At 41.7% G+C, this 15,538-nt stretch overlaps 8 protein-coding genes across 8 annotated transcripts; 3 read left to right on the forward strand and 5 right to left on the reverse strand.

The window, feature by feature from the left end:
- The first annotated feature begins 52 nt into the window (after positions 1-52).
- Positions 53-2,180, forward strand: K450DRAFT_251192 (uncharacterized protein). Its single transcript, XM_051590680.1, has 5 exons — positions 53-637; positions 701-786; positions 866-925; positions 993-1,591; positions 1,666-2,180. Exons 1-5 carry the CDS (start codon positions 308-310, stop codon positions 1,899-1,901), a joined length of 1,311 nt encoding a protein of 436 aa, XP_051442674.1. The 5' UTR covers positions 53-307; the 3' UTR covers positions 1,902-2,180.
- Positions 2,181-2,875: 695 nt separating this feature from the next.
- Positions 2,876-3,615, forward strand: K450DRAFT_251194 (uncharacterized protein). The gene has a single exon (XM_051590681.1). It carries the CDS (start codon positions 2,969-2,971, stop codon positions 3,425-3,427), a length of 459 nt encoding a protein of 152 aa, XP_051442675.1. The 5' UTR covers positions 2,876-2,968; the 3' UTR covers positions 3,428-3,615.
- K450DRAFT_251199 (uncharacterized protein) lies at positions 3,616-5,374 on the reverse strand. Its single transcript, XM_051590682.1, has 3 exons — positions 4,707-5,374; positions 4,379-4,643; positions 3,616-4,300 (listed from the first exon to the last, which is right to left on the reverse strand). Exons 1-3 carry the CDS (start codon positions 5,274-5,276, stop codon positions 3,804-3,806), a joined length of 1,332 nt encoding a protein of 443 aa, XP_051442676.1. The 5' UTR covers positions 5,277-5,374; the 3' UTR covers positions 3,616-3,803.
- A 228-nt stretch (positions 5,375-5,602) lies between these two features.
- Positions 5,603-7,311, reverse strand: K450DRAFT_251204 (uncharacterized protein). Its single transcript, XM_051590683.1, has 6 exons — positions 7,190-7,311; positions 7,050-7,115; positions 6,899-6,972; positions 6,715-6,817; positions 6,357-6,652; positions 5,603-6,291 (listed from the first exon to the last, which is right to left on the reverse strand). The coding sequence occupies exons 1-6, from the start codon at positions 7,277-7,279 to the stop codon at positions 6,090-6,092; spliced, it is 831 nt and encodes a 276-aa protein (XP_051442677.1). The 5' UTR covers positions 7,280-7,311; the 3' UTR covers positions 5,603-6,089.
- K450DRAFT_251207 (uncharacterized protein) lies at positions 6,998-8,472 on the forward strand. Its single transcript, XM_051590684.1, has 6 exons — positions 6,998-7,305; positions 7,391-7,483; positions 7,556-7,682; positions 7,751-7,816; positions 7,877-8,037; positions 8,097-8,472. The coding sequence occupies exons 2-6, from the start codon at positions 7,432-7,434 to the stop codon at positions 8,393-8,395; spliced, it is 705 nt and encodes a 234-aa protein (XP_051442678.1). The 5' UTR covers positions 6,998-7,305; positions 7,391-7,431; the 3' UTR covers positions 8,396-8,472.
- Positions 8,473-8,680: 208 nt separating this feature from the next.
- Positions 8,681-9,300, reverse strand: K450DRAFT_273656 (uncharacterized protein; the record flags this gene model as incomplete). The annotated part of the gene is made up of 2 exons (XM_051593089.1): positions 8,681-9,165; positions 9,237-9,300. The coding sequence occupies 2 exons, from the start codon at positions 9,298-9,300 to the stop codon at positions 8,681-8,683; spliced, it is 549 nt and encodes a 182-aa protein (XP_051442679.1).
- A 22-nt stretch (positions 9,301-9,322) lies between these two features.
- Positions 9,323-11,474, reverse strand: K450DRAFT_251210 (uncharacterized protein). The gene is made up of 4 exons (XM_051590685.1): positions 11,265-11,474; positions 10,133-11,203; positions 9,608-10,023; positions 9,323-9,535 (listed from the first exon to the last, which is right to left on the reverse strand). The coding sequence occupies exons 1-4, from the start codon at positions 11,269-11,271 to the stop codon at positions 9,461-9,463; spliced, it is 1,569 nt and encodes a 522-aa protein (XP_051442680.1). The 5' UTR covers positions 11,272-11,474; the 3' UTR covers positions 9,323-9,460.
- On the reverse strand, positions 11,430-14,168 carry K450DRAFT_251214 (uncharacterized protein). The gene is made up of 8 exons (XM_051590686.1): positions 14,079-14,168; positions 13,929-13,991; positions 13,448-13,858; positions 13,249-13,377; positions 12,999-13,163; positions 12,874-12,930; positions 11,625-12,795; positions 11,430-11,535 (listed from the first exon to the last, which is right to left on the reverse strand). The coding sequence occupies exons 1-7, from the start codon at positions 14,134-14,136 to the stop codon at positions 11,678-11,680; spliced, it is 2,001 nt and encodes a 666-aa protein (XP_051442681.1). The 5' UTR covers positions 14,137-14,168; the 3' UTR covers positions 11,430-11,535; positions 11,625-11,677.
- Between the last annotated feature and the right edge of the window lie 1,370 nt (positions 14,169-15,538).

Consider the following 15,538-nt stretch of genomic DNA (forward strand, 5'->3'; position numbering starts at 1 on the left):
TCAATTATTTTTTTTCTTTACTTTCCACACTCTTCCACTAGTGTTACAATTAAGGCGAAGTAGAAATGGTGGCGACCGCGCATACTTTCAAACTAGGCATGCTCCTTCTATAAAAGTACCTGAATTTCGGAAGAACCCTGTGGTACTTGCCTTGTCTATAACAAACCACGACCTGACAGACTTGGTTACATTGTTCTTTCGGAAGCGAAAAAATGGTGGCTGTATAACATTTGAATCTTAAATGGGCAATTTATCATGCTAGTCAAGGTTACCATGGTTCCGTCTTTAACGTTTCTTCTCTACACTTATGGGCAACGTAAACTCGGATCAAAAGAGTAAAGACGAAACCTGTTCAAAGGGTCGACGTATACCGTTCACAACTCGTCAGATACCGAAATATCTGAAGCCCACAAAGACGAAAGAGCGAAAGCGTGCGCCAAGCACAAGCAGTAAAAGCAAGAGCAGTAGCAAGGAAAAAGCTGTTCAGTTTGCTGACTTGACCAATGAGAAATACAATGACGATGAATCCCGGTTACCGAACTTGCTGATGACTGGTGTGTCAGAGGACAACAGCTACGATGCTGCACATTCTGCTAATTTCAAGTGGATCAAAGGTCGTCGCTTCACCGACACACAAGTAAGTTGTTGTCTTTCACGCTAAACCAACCAAATTAAACGCGGCGTACTAACTTCCAACCAGGGTAGTAGCTACCTCTTTCCCGTGGACAAGCCAGAGCAGGACCGTCAACGAATGCAAGCTTATGTCCTAAAGTGGGCTTTTGGCAGGTACAATAAAAAAATTAAAAAAAGAAAATTAAATTCACGCGCTAAACGAGAAGTAACGTTCCAAAATTTGAATTGACAGGAGCTTCCTTTCCCCCATTTCAAGCCTGCTGAAAAAAGGCTGTAAAGTCTTGGACATAGGGTAAGTTGCGTCTGGCGTTATCTTGTATGACCTCTCAAATTGTGGCTAACGCTTTTGTGGACTTCAGTTGTGGAGTTGGAGCCTGGGCCATTGACATAGCCTTAGATTATCATAAGACCAACGTGGTTGGCATAGACGTTGCGGATATCTTCTTATTACATCAAGGTACTCGGTTGGCTCCTCGACCTTACTCTGCTTCGTCTACATCTCTTCCGTCTGATAATCTATCGTCCAATGCGAAAAGCCTATCATCGGCGTCTCAAACCACGAGCGATAACTCTGAAGTTAGCAATATCCGGTTTGAAGAATGCAACGTCTTAAATGGAATATTATACCCCGACGATCATTTCCATTACATCCATCAAGCCCACATGGCATTTGCTTATACGAGGAGCCAGTGGAAGCAAGTGCTTAAAGAAGCCGTCCGAGTATTAGCTCCTGGTGGATATATTGAGCTGGTAGAAATAGAATTTCCCGGCCGGCGTTATGGGCCTAAAGCAATCCATGTATCTCAGAAGGCACTTGAAGTCGTCAGTGACCGAGGCTTTGATGCAGGGGTTGCGGCCGACCTGCAAGAATTATTAAGATGTTCGGGGATGACGGACATATCTGGATCCTATGTGTCAATGCCTGTGGGCGACTGGAGCCAAGAAGAAAACTATATTGGTGAGTGCCATTGGGAGCAGGTACACAATAGCGCGCGCTCTTCTGACTGGGTTTTGAATATTTTTTTTTTATAGGTAACCTTTGGCGCGAAAATTCTCAGATTTTTATCAACTCGGCGAAGCCGTGGCTAGCACCAGCACTTGGGTGGACAAGCCAAGAATATACTTCACTCTGGAATGCCGCTCATGAAGAAATGAATGAGACAAAAGCATTCATTAACGTTTTTGTTTCTTGGGGTCGAAAGCCTGAAGACGGCTCAGCAGAAATCAACTGGAATGATTGCACTATACCTGGCTGGTCGGAAGCGTAGTTATTTTCCCAATATGCGCCTTCACCAAAAATCATTACGATTCTATACCAAACACAATTATTTTCAAAAATCTCGCTTGCTACGACGCCTAACATGCATATACAACATATGGTATATAGTAACTATGACCATTCAATCCACAAAATTACATTTTATGAAGATTGATACTTTTCAATCCTGCATAAAAAACTTCCCTCATTACATATATAATATAATGTTCTGGAGAAGAAAATAGAAATTTTTCTCAAAAGTAAAATAATAACAACCATACCATACCGAATCCGAACCTAGTGCAACTGAAGTGCCACGAGCTGAATTGAAGGCAGCCCGCCGATATTAAGATTGATTGCCGGAGTTGCATACGATCAACAAACTATTCTACTCCTGCCGTAATGTCATTTCGAAAGATGACAAATTTTTTATTGGGATTTTCGCCTTTCAGAAAAAAGCAAAAAGCATCGAGGTTGATTTGTACATTATGAGGCTGAACGCGCCATGGTTAGGGAGCTGCTTTTGCCATACAGAGTTGTAAGTCCGCATGCTTATTATCATAACAGTACAGATCGTTGGCGAGCGTATACAATTATAGCCGTTGTCCTCTCATGCGGACGAATTCATTGTCAAGTAACAAAATGGACGGGGTTTCCACAAGCATTTTTCGGCAGCCCGCACAATATATGATTTGTGCAGAGTGGAGCGCAACTGTTGTCATACGAATAGGTTTGTTGCGCAATAGAGTAATAATATCAAGCCTCTTTTCAGGTTTGGATAACATGTTCATGTCAACCAGACGCACTCAATATCATACGATAACTGGTTCCAGGCTTTAGATGACAAGCACGCAGTGATCTACATGAAAATTTTGCCAAATTTTGAAATAACAGGTTTTGCCTCAGTGTGTTGCCTGAATTCTAAAACATCATGTAAACGAACTCAACTGGAGTTCGGGCTGAAGGGTGGAATTATAAAAGGACGGGTAGTTGACGCCAATACAACAAGTTATCTCACTCTACTTGGTTCAATCCATCGCTGTTCGTTAAGCTCCTCCAAATCATAGTCTAATCATAATGGGCAACGGACATTTACACATAGATCAGCCTACTCCAGCTGAACTCGCCATAGTTCGCAGAACCTGGGATCAAGTTTCACATATCCGTCTAGCGGATGACGATGCCAACGTATCATCCTCTCTGGCATTTGGCTTATGCTTTTACAACGCAATATTTCGAGAAGACCCTGATCTGCAAAAACTTTTCCCAAATATCATGAAGCAAGCAAGAGCGTTGACAGGCATGATCTCCTACATCACGAAGCCAGCAGATAGTCTTGGTGAACTGGAGGCAAGTATGAGAGAGCTTGGATCTCGACATGCTTTCTATGGAGTCAAAATCGAAATGTTCAGAGTGGTTGGTCAAGCTTTCGTTGTTGCTTTGGAGGAGCGACTTGAGGATAAATATGATGCTGAAATCGGGCGATGCTGGCTTAAGGTAGGCAGACCACTTTGTTATCTGAATTACTTTTGGTAACCCTACTCACGCGTATCCTCTCACAATAGGCATACATCTTCGTTTCACATAATATGAAAATGGGTTTGGAATCGCAGTTGAACTGGGAAGAAGAACGCAGAATACCAACTCAGCATGAACACGCTCATAGCAGCCACAGCAGCCACCACCATCATTCAGATAAACCACATTGCTCTATACAGTAAAAAAAAAAAGGAACCAAATTAGGTTGAATATAAGCTTACAAGGCACCGTTATATAGTGCAAGCTCTGTTTCTAAATATCTATCGCGAGATACCAATGAATGCTCGTAAATTACATAAAGTTTTGGTGTTTAAATCATGGCTATGTGCTCCATTTTAGTTATGTAGATGTCTATGAAGATAGCATGGCTGGATTACCAAAGCCATCCGCTTCGTTTTTTAAGTAATGTTGGGTCATTCCAGTCCGGATGAATGAGCGTTGTAGGGCTACTGTAAATCGATTCGCTGCGCCCTCTAACTAGTACAGGGTCGGAAATCCTGATGAGTTGATTAGGATCAACTACCAACACCTTGGGGTACCATTCCCTAACACGTTCAACAAAGTGGGGGCCGTTGATTCTGGCGCTAGCTTCCAGTCTGCTGACAGATTGTGATAGTTTGCTTGATTCTCGGTGAAAAGCTTCAGCCTTGTCACCAAGCATGTCTTTTTCGTTAGGGTGAAGCTGGCCCAACTGTGAAGGAACAAACATGAACGTTGATAGAGCCCCGGAAGTTCCGCTTTCGTGCGATGATGGGTATTGAGCAGATATAGCATATAGATGGCTAAAAAACACAGCTGGGCTCACATCCGCGAAATGAAATAAAGATGTCCCCACCGTGACTTCTGCAGGCATATAAATAATCCGGCAGTCTGTGTAAGAACGAACCAGTCATTAGTTTTGGTTTTAATAAGTGGTAATTATGACACAAATACCAGTCTCGAAATTACCTGTAAGCACACGACTTCCATACTCCACTACATGGGCAAACGTGAGTGCTGATCCAGCAATGGAAAAACGGAACTTGGGATGACTGATAATATCGTCTGGAAAAACTGCAAGATCTTCGTCTGGCTGCAAAAAGTGGATTTCTGCTATGGCGGGGTTGTTTAATTTGAGTCGTATTGATTGCAATGTTTCCGATAGTTCATTGCCTTCAATATCTGGGGATAATTGTGTGATCATATAAAGGCCGTACTTTTGCACATCATCAATCTGTAAGTCTGGGTCAGAAATCCGTCATCTGTTACGGTGATGAAACAGCCTCTTGTTACTAACCCCAATCTTCAAACCCGAGTAAACGTAACGACCAGGCTTATCGTTCGGATTATTACCCTTTGCGGCAGGATCGTAGATACACAACTCGAAGCTTCCATAACGCTTGATCTCATGGCCAGCAAGAATATTGAATTTAAGCTTGTTGCCGTCCTGCTTAACATCCTTTCTTCTAATTGGAACATTGACGGGAAATTGTCCATGCATTTTAGGTAGTTTTCCATCAGAGTAGATGTCGCATAGCTTGTAGACCTCTGCTTCTCCGTCAATGCCTATCCACACAGCTTTGAATTCTGCCAAAACATCATATGGCATACCAGTATTCGCTTCAGTTGGTGAATGAACGAATTGCCCGGATATTATTGAGTCAGTGCCGAAGAACTGCCTAGAAGGAAAGGTCTGGACATTGCTGAATTCCGCTGTCTGAGAATGTTCATGGTCTCGTTCTTCTTGTAATTCCTTTTCTAAGAGGAATTGTCGTTGTTTCTCGGCTCTACTTGTAAGGAGCGCCGAGATGATTTGGTAGGTTATGATGACGAAGACCACAATAGCTATCCGCCGTCGCATGAACATTTACTGATGTGTGTGTCTCGATGGACAAAGTGGAAAATCTCAATCGCACTATTGAATAGGATGTGATGAATTTGTGTATCAAAGATGATTGGTGCTCCTGGATGAGCAGCTTGCACTCAGTATTCAGGTTGGAAAACTTTTTTTTAATTATTATTTCTCCAGTACGATTATCTCGGTACTTGAAAATCCCCCATTTGCAAAACAGGTGAGGGCTAATAGCTATGAAACGTTTCACACCAATTCCGACATCGCGTAGACGTGGTAGCAAAATGAGAACAAAAACACAAAGCAATAAAACCCAGTATAAACGGAATAAGTATGAATGTATGTTACGTGATTTTATTCAGTTATCCTTCGATTCACATTCGATGAGCTGATATTACGCATGTATTGGAGCCTTAGCAACCATCCACGTACGATCTAAAGATTTGGAAGTGCAGGTTAGAGACATGACCTGAAGCATTCAAATTGTTTTACGCGTAGGAATGAAGAGCTGTTCAGACGTTATGTGCGGTCGTCGTCATCTCTTAGGAGTGAAGGTGGGTTCCCGCTCAGAAGCTGTAAAGCAACAAGCTGGTCCTTCACTTTGATCCCTCAATCGGACATGTGCAGGTATCATCATAACAATTCATCCCTACCGCGAAGCTAAGAGACGTACAATACATACCTTCAGGTCATTCATGTGAAGCGCAGGATAAAGAGGAATATGGTATACTAAAAAGTTTTCAACGCAAATTTTATATCTGAAAAACTTTTCTGGGGTTAGGGTTTTTAGGATTGGAAATTCTGCCAAAAAGCTGAGTGCAATTGTTCTCAGCTCGGCGATTCATTTGCTGAGGCTGGAGCTGCCGTTTCCGCTGATGGCATTTCATTATCTGTTTGACTAGATACACGCTCATCATTATTTTCGAGATTGTTGGTATTCGAATCAAAGGTGTATGGAGGATCATCATCTAATATGTTCACTGGGATATCTAGCTCCTCGGTTGGCGTCATTCTGTTTACTACTGAAGCACTGTTGACAAGCATACGTCAACGAATAGTCACTTTGTGATAGCACTGATAAGCAGAAATACTTACAACCATCCAGGGGTTTGAAGTAGTCGTCTTCCACCGCTATGTGGCTCTCGGGGCCACACATCTTCAAGGAAATAGTAAACATGACCAACAGCAATGCCTAACACGTCTCCCATAGGCAAATGACTATTGATCAACAATGAGAAACCTAGAAGCACCCAAGGGAGATAAGGAGCAGAAAATACAAGTACGCCCATAAAACTCAGTCGAATATAGGGATTCCTTCGAGACCAGATATACACCAACGTAAAAGCCAGAGGCGATCCCAAGAATGGCATGTCTGCCATTGGTACGATTATCTAGTGGTATCACCATGGTAAGTCTCATGTGTATACGTAAGTGGAAAAAAAATAGCACATACCGAGCATATCAACAAAGCAATAGCTGAGAGTAGTAACAGCCAGGCATAGTCGGCACCTCGAGAACGAAAATGGCTTTCTTCCATCATCCGGCTATATCGAGCTCTAAACAGATGTCATTTGTCGATTAGAAAAATGCCGTAGCGAAAAGACACTGAAATCCGTTCATCGTGTTGGACCACTCACAAAAAGAATATATGGAACATGAAGTCCAATGAGAGCGGACCAAAGTATAGAAAATTCGTTATTAACCTCCACCACTGTACAAATACATGATCAGTAAGAGCTCAACGTATCAGACCATTACGGAAATCCCAAACGATCATATAGAACAAACCTCATTTCCGTATAATATTCTATCGTAGTCGAGCCACAGCTTTATAGGATGAACAAGTTCCAATTGCTGAAAATACAAGGTACGCGATTAGGACGCTGACTCTGAAGCTACTACTTCCAAGGGCAGGCAGCATGACCTACCACTGCCAGACTGGTCAAACATGCCGCCGTAACATATGCTCTTGTTATAGGAGGAATCTCATAGAACCATGTTTCTAATGGCGTAGGCATGAGAAGTTATTGAAAGAGTGTATAGGGTGAGCACAAGGATGAAATTGATTGCCTTGTCACGCTCGACACGTGTACGAGATTTGCAGGAGTCGGAGTTGACACCCCTACAAGTTTTAGGTGAGCAGGTCCAAAGCTCAAATCCCCACACTTTCATGTCGCATACATTAGACGATCCAGCAGATGAATCTAGTAATCTCATTCAAGGTACGTAAGAAAATGTGAACAGAAAAATTGGACACACGCAAAATAGACCCTAAGCAAGAACAAAATTTTAAGACATAGTGAGGGACTTGCTATCTTACGATAGCGTCAGGCAGAAACGAGTGTTCGAATACTACTTTTTTCGAGACGCTTCGCTGACTTCGCCTCTCATGAGCATAGAAGGGGTCGTGAATATACAAAAGTAAGCGGATCTGTGTTAGTTTAACACTTATCGAAGTTTACTGAGTATTTTTTTTGAACACCTCTCAGTGTTTACACGGTATGGAAGTCGTTGAATAGAGATGAGCCATCTATCAATAACATAGTTTTTGACGGGTATGTATATGACAGGTTGGCATCAAAACAGTTGACAGTTCTTAACTGAGACTTTCATAGCAAAATTGCAGTCGTTCATTTGACACAAAATCTTTGCCCAAGCATTTTTCCGTTTGTCAAGATGAAAGTGCCTGCTATTGTCACTTTGTATTTCAAGGAGACAGACGAAGATAGCGGTTTGCTCAAAATTTATAGAGAGGAAGATAGCTGGACACTAGAAGGTAAATGTATTTGAATATGCACACCGCTACGTAGTACACCTATTAACGATTACGGTTAGGTTTAATATCGTCTGTACCGTTAATTTCATTTTGGTATGATAATGTTGTACGAGTCGTTATGGGTAAATTGTTGACAACAGCTGGAGACGTGCTACACTCTGCCGTTATTCAAGCTCAAAAGATGTCCTTGCATGGCAGAGAAATACAACGTCTCGGACAACAGATAGCTCAAGAGAAATTGGACGAATACAGGTTGACTTTTGGATCTGATTCAAGACTAGCAATCGAAGGTCCGACTAATGACGATTGTTCAGACAATGACAACTCCACCAAGAAACACCCACCGTATTCCAGTTGATTTGTACACAACCACCTTGTATATAGAAATATACATACTACATACTATATTATATTATATTATATTTATGTCTTGCTTTTGAGTGATAGTTTCTAAGATTACTTTAGAAGACCAAAATCAAACAGTTGTATTGATAGCCACAATAGGACCACCATCAAATAATGCTTTGGTAGTTGTGATGCTTCGCTTTTGAAATGACATTTTGGACAATGCGAAGGTGAATATGAATCTGGAAAAGCAGACAAGAGATTATTATGGTGTATAGTAATGCTATTGCAAATACATCTAGTCCAACTTACTATCCATATCCTGGTATGCTTGTTTGGAATACATTGAAAATGCGAGTTGACGATATGGAACCAAACGTCCTACTGCAGCTGGAGCATCTGGGCCACGCTCGTCCCAAATGCGGACGATGTACTTGCCAGTCAGTAACCTAGGCTGTAAAGGATCACTTTCAAAGAGCTCTGTGTCCCATACGAAATTTTTCGAATCCCCAGGGATATTTTCTCCAATGATAAATTGCTCTTTCAACGGGCTGATGATTGCAAACGTCAAAGATTTAGGTATGATGGCAAGACCATCAGCATATTTCCAGACAAATTCAACCTTATTGCCGATACCGTACAACGGTGTTGGTTTTCTTTGAATGTTAGGTTGAGTTAGAATCAGATATCCAGATCCTGATGTTGCATCTCCTATGGATCCTATAATGGAGTCTGAAATCGTTATATTATTTGGCAGCTCTGTTACTGGAGTCTGTGCAGACACTAGCAGTATAAATTCTAAACATTAGGTTTCCATTATCATCTCTGGGCAAGTTGAATTGGAGCGCATTTACCAGAGGCCGCCAAGAGTACCGACACAAATATGGTAAATTGAAAGAGTATGATCCTTCCGATCATGTAGCCAAAAAGACGAGCAAAGTACCAGAACAAGAAAGGCTGCTATTGTTACTCAGGTTTATAATTTTTAAATAAAGGAAAAGAAACGGATATTCAACGACAGTAAATTTTCAAAAATATGTTAATTAAGTTCTTGCTAAGTGTAATTCTCAAAATGTCATCACTCTTGCTTTTCGGTAATGCCTGCGCATGTATAGGTGCGGTTGCCAGAATATTTGGGGATCCAGCCTTGTTCCTATTAAACACAAGGGTTAGCATTCTGTCCGTCGGTATACACAGCAGAATTCAAATTGTTGACTGATCTTACCCATCCTAACAGATAGTCCCAGTGAGGATTGACATGGTTCTCAGTCTTGAAGTTCCAGAAGAACCATCCTATGCCTGATTCAAAAGCGTCCATTTGTCGTTCAATAAAGCGATTCAAGAATTGTTTGTATTCATCACTCCAATTTTGCCAGTCCTCACTGCCATTGCATGTACAATTCGAGCAAACGGCCGGCTTGCCGTCCGTAAATGTGCCATCGTATCTAGCTCCGAGGCCGATCCCATTTAAATATTTTGCGCAATCATTAGTCGCCGCGGAAAATTCTCCAACCATGGTGTGACCGAAATCTTTCTGGGACTGTTCAAGGTCTTTTTTCCAGTCTCGACAAGGGAACTCTGATTGAGAATCCCTGCTCATAGAAACCAATCCTTGATCAAAAATGAGATATGTGTGGGTTTCTAGAATTTCGATGCATTGTAGTGTTAGGAGTTGTTGTTCGTTCAGTCGATATATAAGTGGCATAAAATTCCTTGAAAATAAAAATAAAAATTGGTAGCTGTGACTTACCGAGGACAGTGCGATCAAAAGTTGTGTTTGGCATAAATCCTTTCCATTTCGGTAGACCAATGAAGCCTTCGTGATAGGTAAGGTATGGACCTTTACCCTCTCCAGTAACATTACGAATGGCTTCATAACTATCTAGATACCATTGCTTGGACCTCTGAACATCAAGCTTGTATATAGCTGGCTCATTGATCACACCAAACATTGTCACAACGTTGGCCCATTGAGGCCTGCTAAAGAACTCGACCATCGGTACAACAGTATCTATTGTAAGCTGCGCGTTTTCATAACCTTGTTTTGTGCCGTTCAACCAGCCAATCGGGCCGACTCTACCGGAGTGATTCCATCCATTTTGTGATCCAGGAGCCGTATGGAGTTCAACCATGACTCTGATACCGTACTTTCTTGCCCATTGTATTCCTTTAAGCAAGTAATCCCAGGCAAGGTTGGGTACGAACGGCTCGCCTTCGATAGGATTGACTGCCCAGTGTCCAGTTGGAATGCGAACGTGGTTGATACCCATTTCAGCAATTTTTTTGAAGTCTTCTTCAGTGATGAAGGTCTCGTAGTGCTCTTGGATTTGTCGTTTTGCTTCATCTGGACCAAGTTTTTCACTCAGTGTCCATTCATCAATAACACCCTCTGAAGGGTCGAATTGCTCGAAAATGGACGGGGAAATAAAAGGCTCGAGTACAAGCCAACCACCCAAATTTACACCACGAATAGCATCTTCACCATAACGAAAATGCTCATTGAGCGGTGGGGTCTCCGCATTGACTTGAACGCTATCATCAAATCCATTATTAGAGGTCTGATTATTGCTGTTGACGCTGGGGTTGGTGCTGTGGTCATCATAAGTGAAGTCATTGACCTGAGTTCCAAGAACAACACTTGGTATGATGATGGCGGCCAAGATGGAGACGGTGCCAAGTGCAATAAGCTTTTTTTTGTGGCGACGAAAAAATCCTGCTGTGGGTGGTTGCTGTTCGGCGACGCTACTCATTGGCAATTCTTTCTCTCCTCGCTCGATTGGTTCGTTATGCATTTGCAGTGTGGTATCTGAGTCTCGTGGATCTTTCATTCTGCATATTAGCTGGGATATCGTAAGGATAGCATCATCCGAGTTTACACTAACCTGTCATTGTAAGCAATTTCGAATAGCAGAAATTGTTTGTTTGGAGGAAATTTCCTGGCTTTATTAAATAGCTTCACTGGAAAATTAAACGTGAATCCACCTCGGTAGAACAGAAGCTTCACAGCGGTAGAACAAGAATGAGGAAAAAAAAGGGTGAAAACAAAAGAACAATAGCGAAAAACATTTAGATATATCATCAAACTCAAAGTCATATTACTCTTGTGTTGTGGAAATCAAAATGGCCAAATCAGATGGCACAAGACCAATCAACCTTTATTATGCATTGGTATTTGATGGAAAAATAAGAAATGTGGCTACAAGTACATCATGGTATAATGACAAGTGATAAGAAAACTTTACATGTTATAGGAAGGAAGTTTTTTCTCTCTTTTTTTTTGGTTAGAATGCCAGCTTCATGCCCCAACAGAGTCGAAATAAGTGTCAAGTTCCGAGTGATCTTCAAGTTTTAATGATGCTCCAACGTATCCGTCGGGTCTCACCACAAAAATAGCCGGCGAGTCAAGAACTCCAAGCTTGGTGTGACACTCATTATTATGGTCTAAATACAAGTTCTCTGCTGAGACGTATGTCGATATTAAAGACTGCATGTTGATAACATCGTTTCGGTTTTGATTGGTAATATAAACCACATTGACCACGGTAGAAGTTTTGGTCAAAGGTGGGGCGCTGTATCGTTGAAGTCGTGTGGTTATTTTGGGGTTACTGGGATAATTCTCGCTCAAGCGTCTAGTAAATGATCTCGGAGAATTGATGTCTTCCTTGAACGCCTTCAACATTTCCAAAGAGTGCTCATCTTGTTGTTGGAGGGTAGATGCCAAGCAAAGCAGAATAGTGAAGGCGCCAAATCCATCTTCTCGAATGCGGTCTAATAGGTAAAAGTAATTGCCTCGTATTTGTTTCCATGTATCAGTTGTGGACACGGTGGCCGCTACTGAAGCTTTACTCTTGACAGATATCGATCTACGTAAGGTTTGCGGAAACACTCTTTGGCCCCATGATGGGTGTTTCTTGTTTAACGTGCTGGATTCATTGGGTAGAGCAAACTGTGTTGAGACATTTCGCTTCATGTTATGTAAGTCCATGATCTGACTTGCTCTGTACGGCTTCAACCTTCCATCAGGAAGTTTGTCACCACCAGCTACCTTGAAGTCAGTGACAAAGGCGAATGTTTTATCGGATATCCGCAAATTAAGTCGGTTCTCGGGCAAACAGTTTAGCCCAGAGAAGATCTCTTTATGCTTTCGGATGTGATATTGAAGCTCTTTATGCATAGTTGAGTTTAAGCCACCCATAATATGTTGTCCGCGGCCAGCTAATAAAAGCTGAAAGGTAAAAGAGCATTGATCGAAAGCTCGTATATGATGCTGCATTTCAAAGTTAAACGTTTCGAGAACGGCTGATTTTGATCCTTGCAAATAGTCCAATCGTATTTTCCAACACAAATTGTTAACATGTTCCAGCGCGCTAACCATACCAAACAATTCCAATTGTCTCGTTCCCTGAGCCGCCGCTGAAAATCAGTAAATGCTCTTAATTCCCATGACATCAAAATAGAAGATTAACGTTTGGGACAAAGTTCAAGACATACCTCCAATTAGAAATACCCGCTTCATCATCTGTAGCTCCTCACTGACTCGTATATCAGCTGTAAAATAGGTTGTCAGTCAGCTTTGATTGGTTAATATCTGAAAAACTTGAAACCATCGAACTAACTTTGCCATCCTTCAAATGACCAAATTTTATGGACTTCCAATTGATACGGTTCCATCATCGTTTTTATATGCCGTATAGCGATATCCACAGGAACATGCTGGTCCAAACTCCGGTGACTCCAGGACGGATGGTGTTCAAATGTGAATTGCATTTCGCCATCATGACCTTCAAGAGTTATTTCGCTTGGCATTAGATTTTTTGCGTGGACTACGCACGGTTCTTTTTTCATAAACCAAAAAGTTAAACCTACCAATTACCAGTGCTGATCCAGACCGACTATCGATAAAAGACACAGATTGCGACCCAGGAAAATTTGTTGTAGCTTGGGCCACAAGTGTATAAAAGAACGTGTCGTTTCGCCTGCTATCCATCGGAATACCTAGATTACATTTAAAAAAACTTCAGCTTTTTAAGTTTACAGGCAACTTCCATGGTAAACAGGCGCTTACCCAATTTCTGCCGAATAAAGCTATGGACACCATCGGCACCAATGAGATATTGACATTGTATTTGTTCGCTGGTGTTTTCATGAACAATGATTGCCGTAACCGCAGCATCCATGTCTATCAATTCCTTCTCGTATTCCACATCAACATTGTAATCGGCCTTCAGTTTTTCCACCATGCGCTCTTTGACTTTGAGTTCTGACAGACAAACACAGTACTGGTATTTTGAAGTTTCATTTGACCATAAGGCGAAGGAACCAGCGCTTCTGCCGCTATGGTAAGTATAGAACTTGTGGTGGAGTCGACCGGTTTCTGTGATATAATTGGCTATCCCGACAACATCCAAAATCTCAAGAGCGCGCGGTGTCCAAAGCACAGGGAAGTCTTTGGTCTTCGTCATGTGGTGTTTCCTTTCTAAGATTTGAAATATATCAATGCGTCTGTTTATCCAAGTTACTGACATGGTACTGTTCGATCCACCTACCGATAATTCGCACAGTGAGACCGAGCCTTGATAATAGCATGGCAGCCAAGAGACCGTCGATTCCTATTTACAATTGATTATCTATTTAGATGGGCTATGGTCATATGCTAAGGACGGACGGGACGTTCGAAGGGTGAGAATTTTTCGTACCAGCTCCCACTATGAGAACATCCACAACAGGCTGAAAAATCTTTGCACTTTCTTCCATTCCTCGCGTATGACAGCAATGTACAAGCCGATTATACAAAAGCTAGGAAAGAATAATAGAGAAAAAAGAAGAACTTGGTGCAGCTGAAAATGGAGTTTCATATTTTTTTTTTGTTCGTGACAAAACTTTCGTTTCTCCAATTGGGGCATAACCAAGTACCACAACGGAACATCAACTATTCTGCACTGGGAAAAGGCTCAGCATATTTCCAGGTACCTTCTGGTTCGGAGTGATAGTAATGCAGACGATAACAAGCGTACTGCATTCAACAGACGCTAAATACTGTGGTTGATGCGGCCATAATATCCGTATTTCCTGCGGTGGAATTGCGGGTCCCATATTCAATGTTATGCGAGGCCTATGTCACCGTAAAGCCCGAAGCCTTATGTAAAAATGCGTTTAGTCTCAGATAGGAAGCAGCAATTAGCATACTGCTCTGTTCGATCGCCCGTTGTCGATAGCTTGATAAAGTATATCGATGAGACTCCTTCTTGACATGGATTTTAAACATAAAGTCATGGAAAACGATCATGTTTACTCATTGGTCAGTCATTTAGGTACTACCCAATTCATCCCTATATCCCGAAGGACGCACAGAATTTGATGAAAGAACCATTTCGATGTACTTGAGAACGTACCTGCTGGCTACAATTGCAGCACCTTGATAAAACTCAGATTTTTCGAGTCAAATTTTCACGTAGTACAGTATTACTTTCATGAAAGAAATGAAGCATGATTTTAAACTGCTGATCACGAATATACGAGTTGAAACAGTTAAACCGGAAGGCAGATGAATGTTGTCCGATTTTTAGATGCAAGCGAGCCTGAGTGGACACTTACATCTTTCTCATGGTCATAGCGCTATAAGATTTCGATCTCGTATACCATAAAAATAATAATTCATAATGAACCAAAAACGTGGAATGCAATATAATGAATGTAACTTCTTTGCTGATTTGAAACGGCAATTGATGACTACGCACGCCCACTTCCGCATTTGTGAAAGCAATAGAAGCTGATTGTCAACTTTCACTTCCCGCTACATGGTCACTAGTAGGATAATAGCCGAGGTACTGCTAATATCGCAGCAGTACAGACAGCTTAGCTGATTCGTAGTGTAATTCTGAGTGGCTCCTCAACATGTGTCCGATAAATAGTGGAGTTGAGCACTCAGCGTCATGCAGGTACTATTCTAACTTTGGTGGGGTTTAAATGCAGTATCGCGTTGCATGAGTTGCATGACCATAAGTATGACCATAAGTATGTATATACATAAGTGTATATACTGTAAATTTTCATACAGGTTATGTAAGAGCTGGAGAGGCTGTAGCGCAGAGTTATAGTCAGTGCAAATAGGATCGCCCGATTGCAAGTACGATCTCTGTGCTATCTTCATAAAATC

This window comes from Umbelopsis ramanniana, assembly GCF_025399195.1.
Source record: "Umbelopsis ramanniana AG unplaced genomic scaffold K450scaffold_47, whole genome shotgun sequence".
Lineage (NCBI taxonomy): Eukaryota > Fungi > Mucoromycota > Umbelopsidomycetes > Umbelopsidales > Umbelopsidaceae > Umbelopsis > Umbelopsis ramanniana.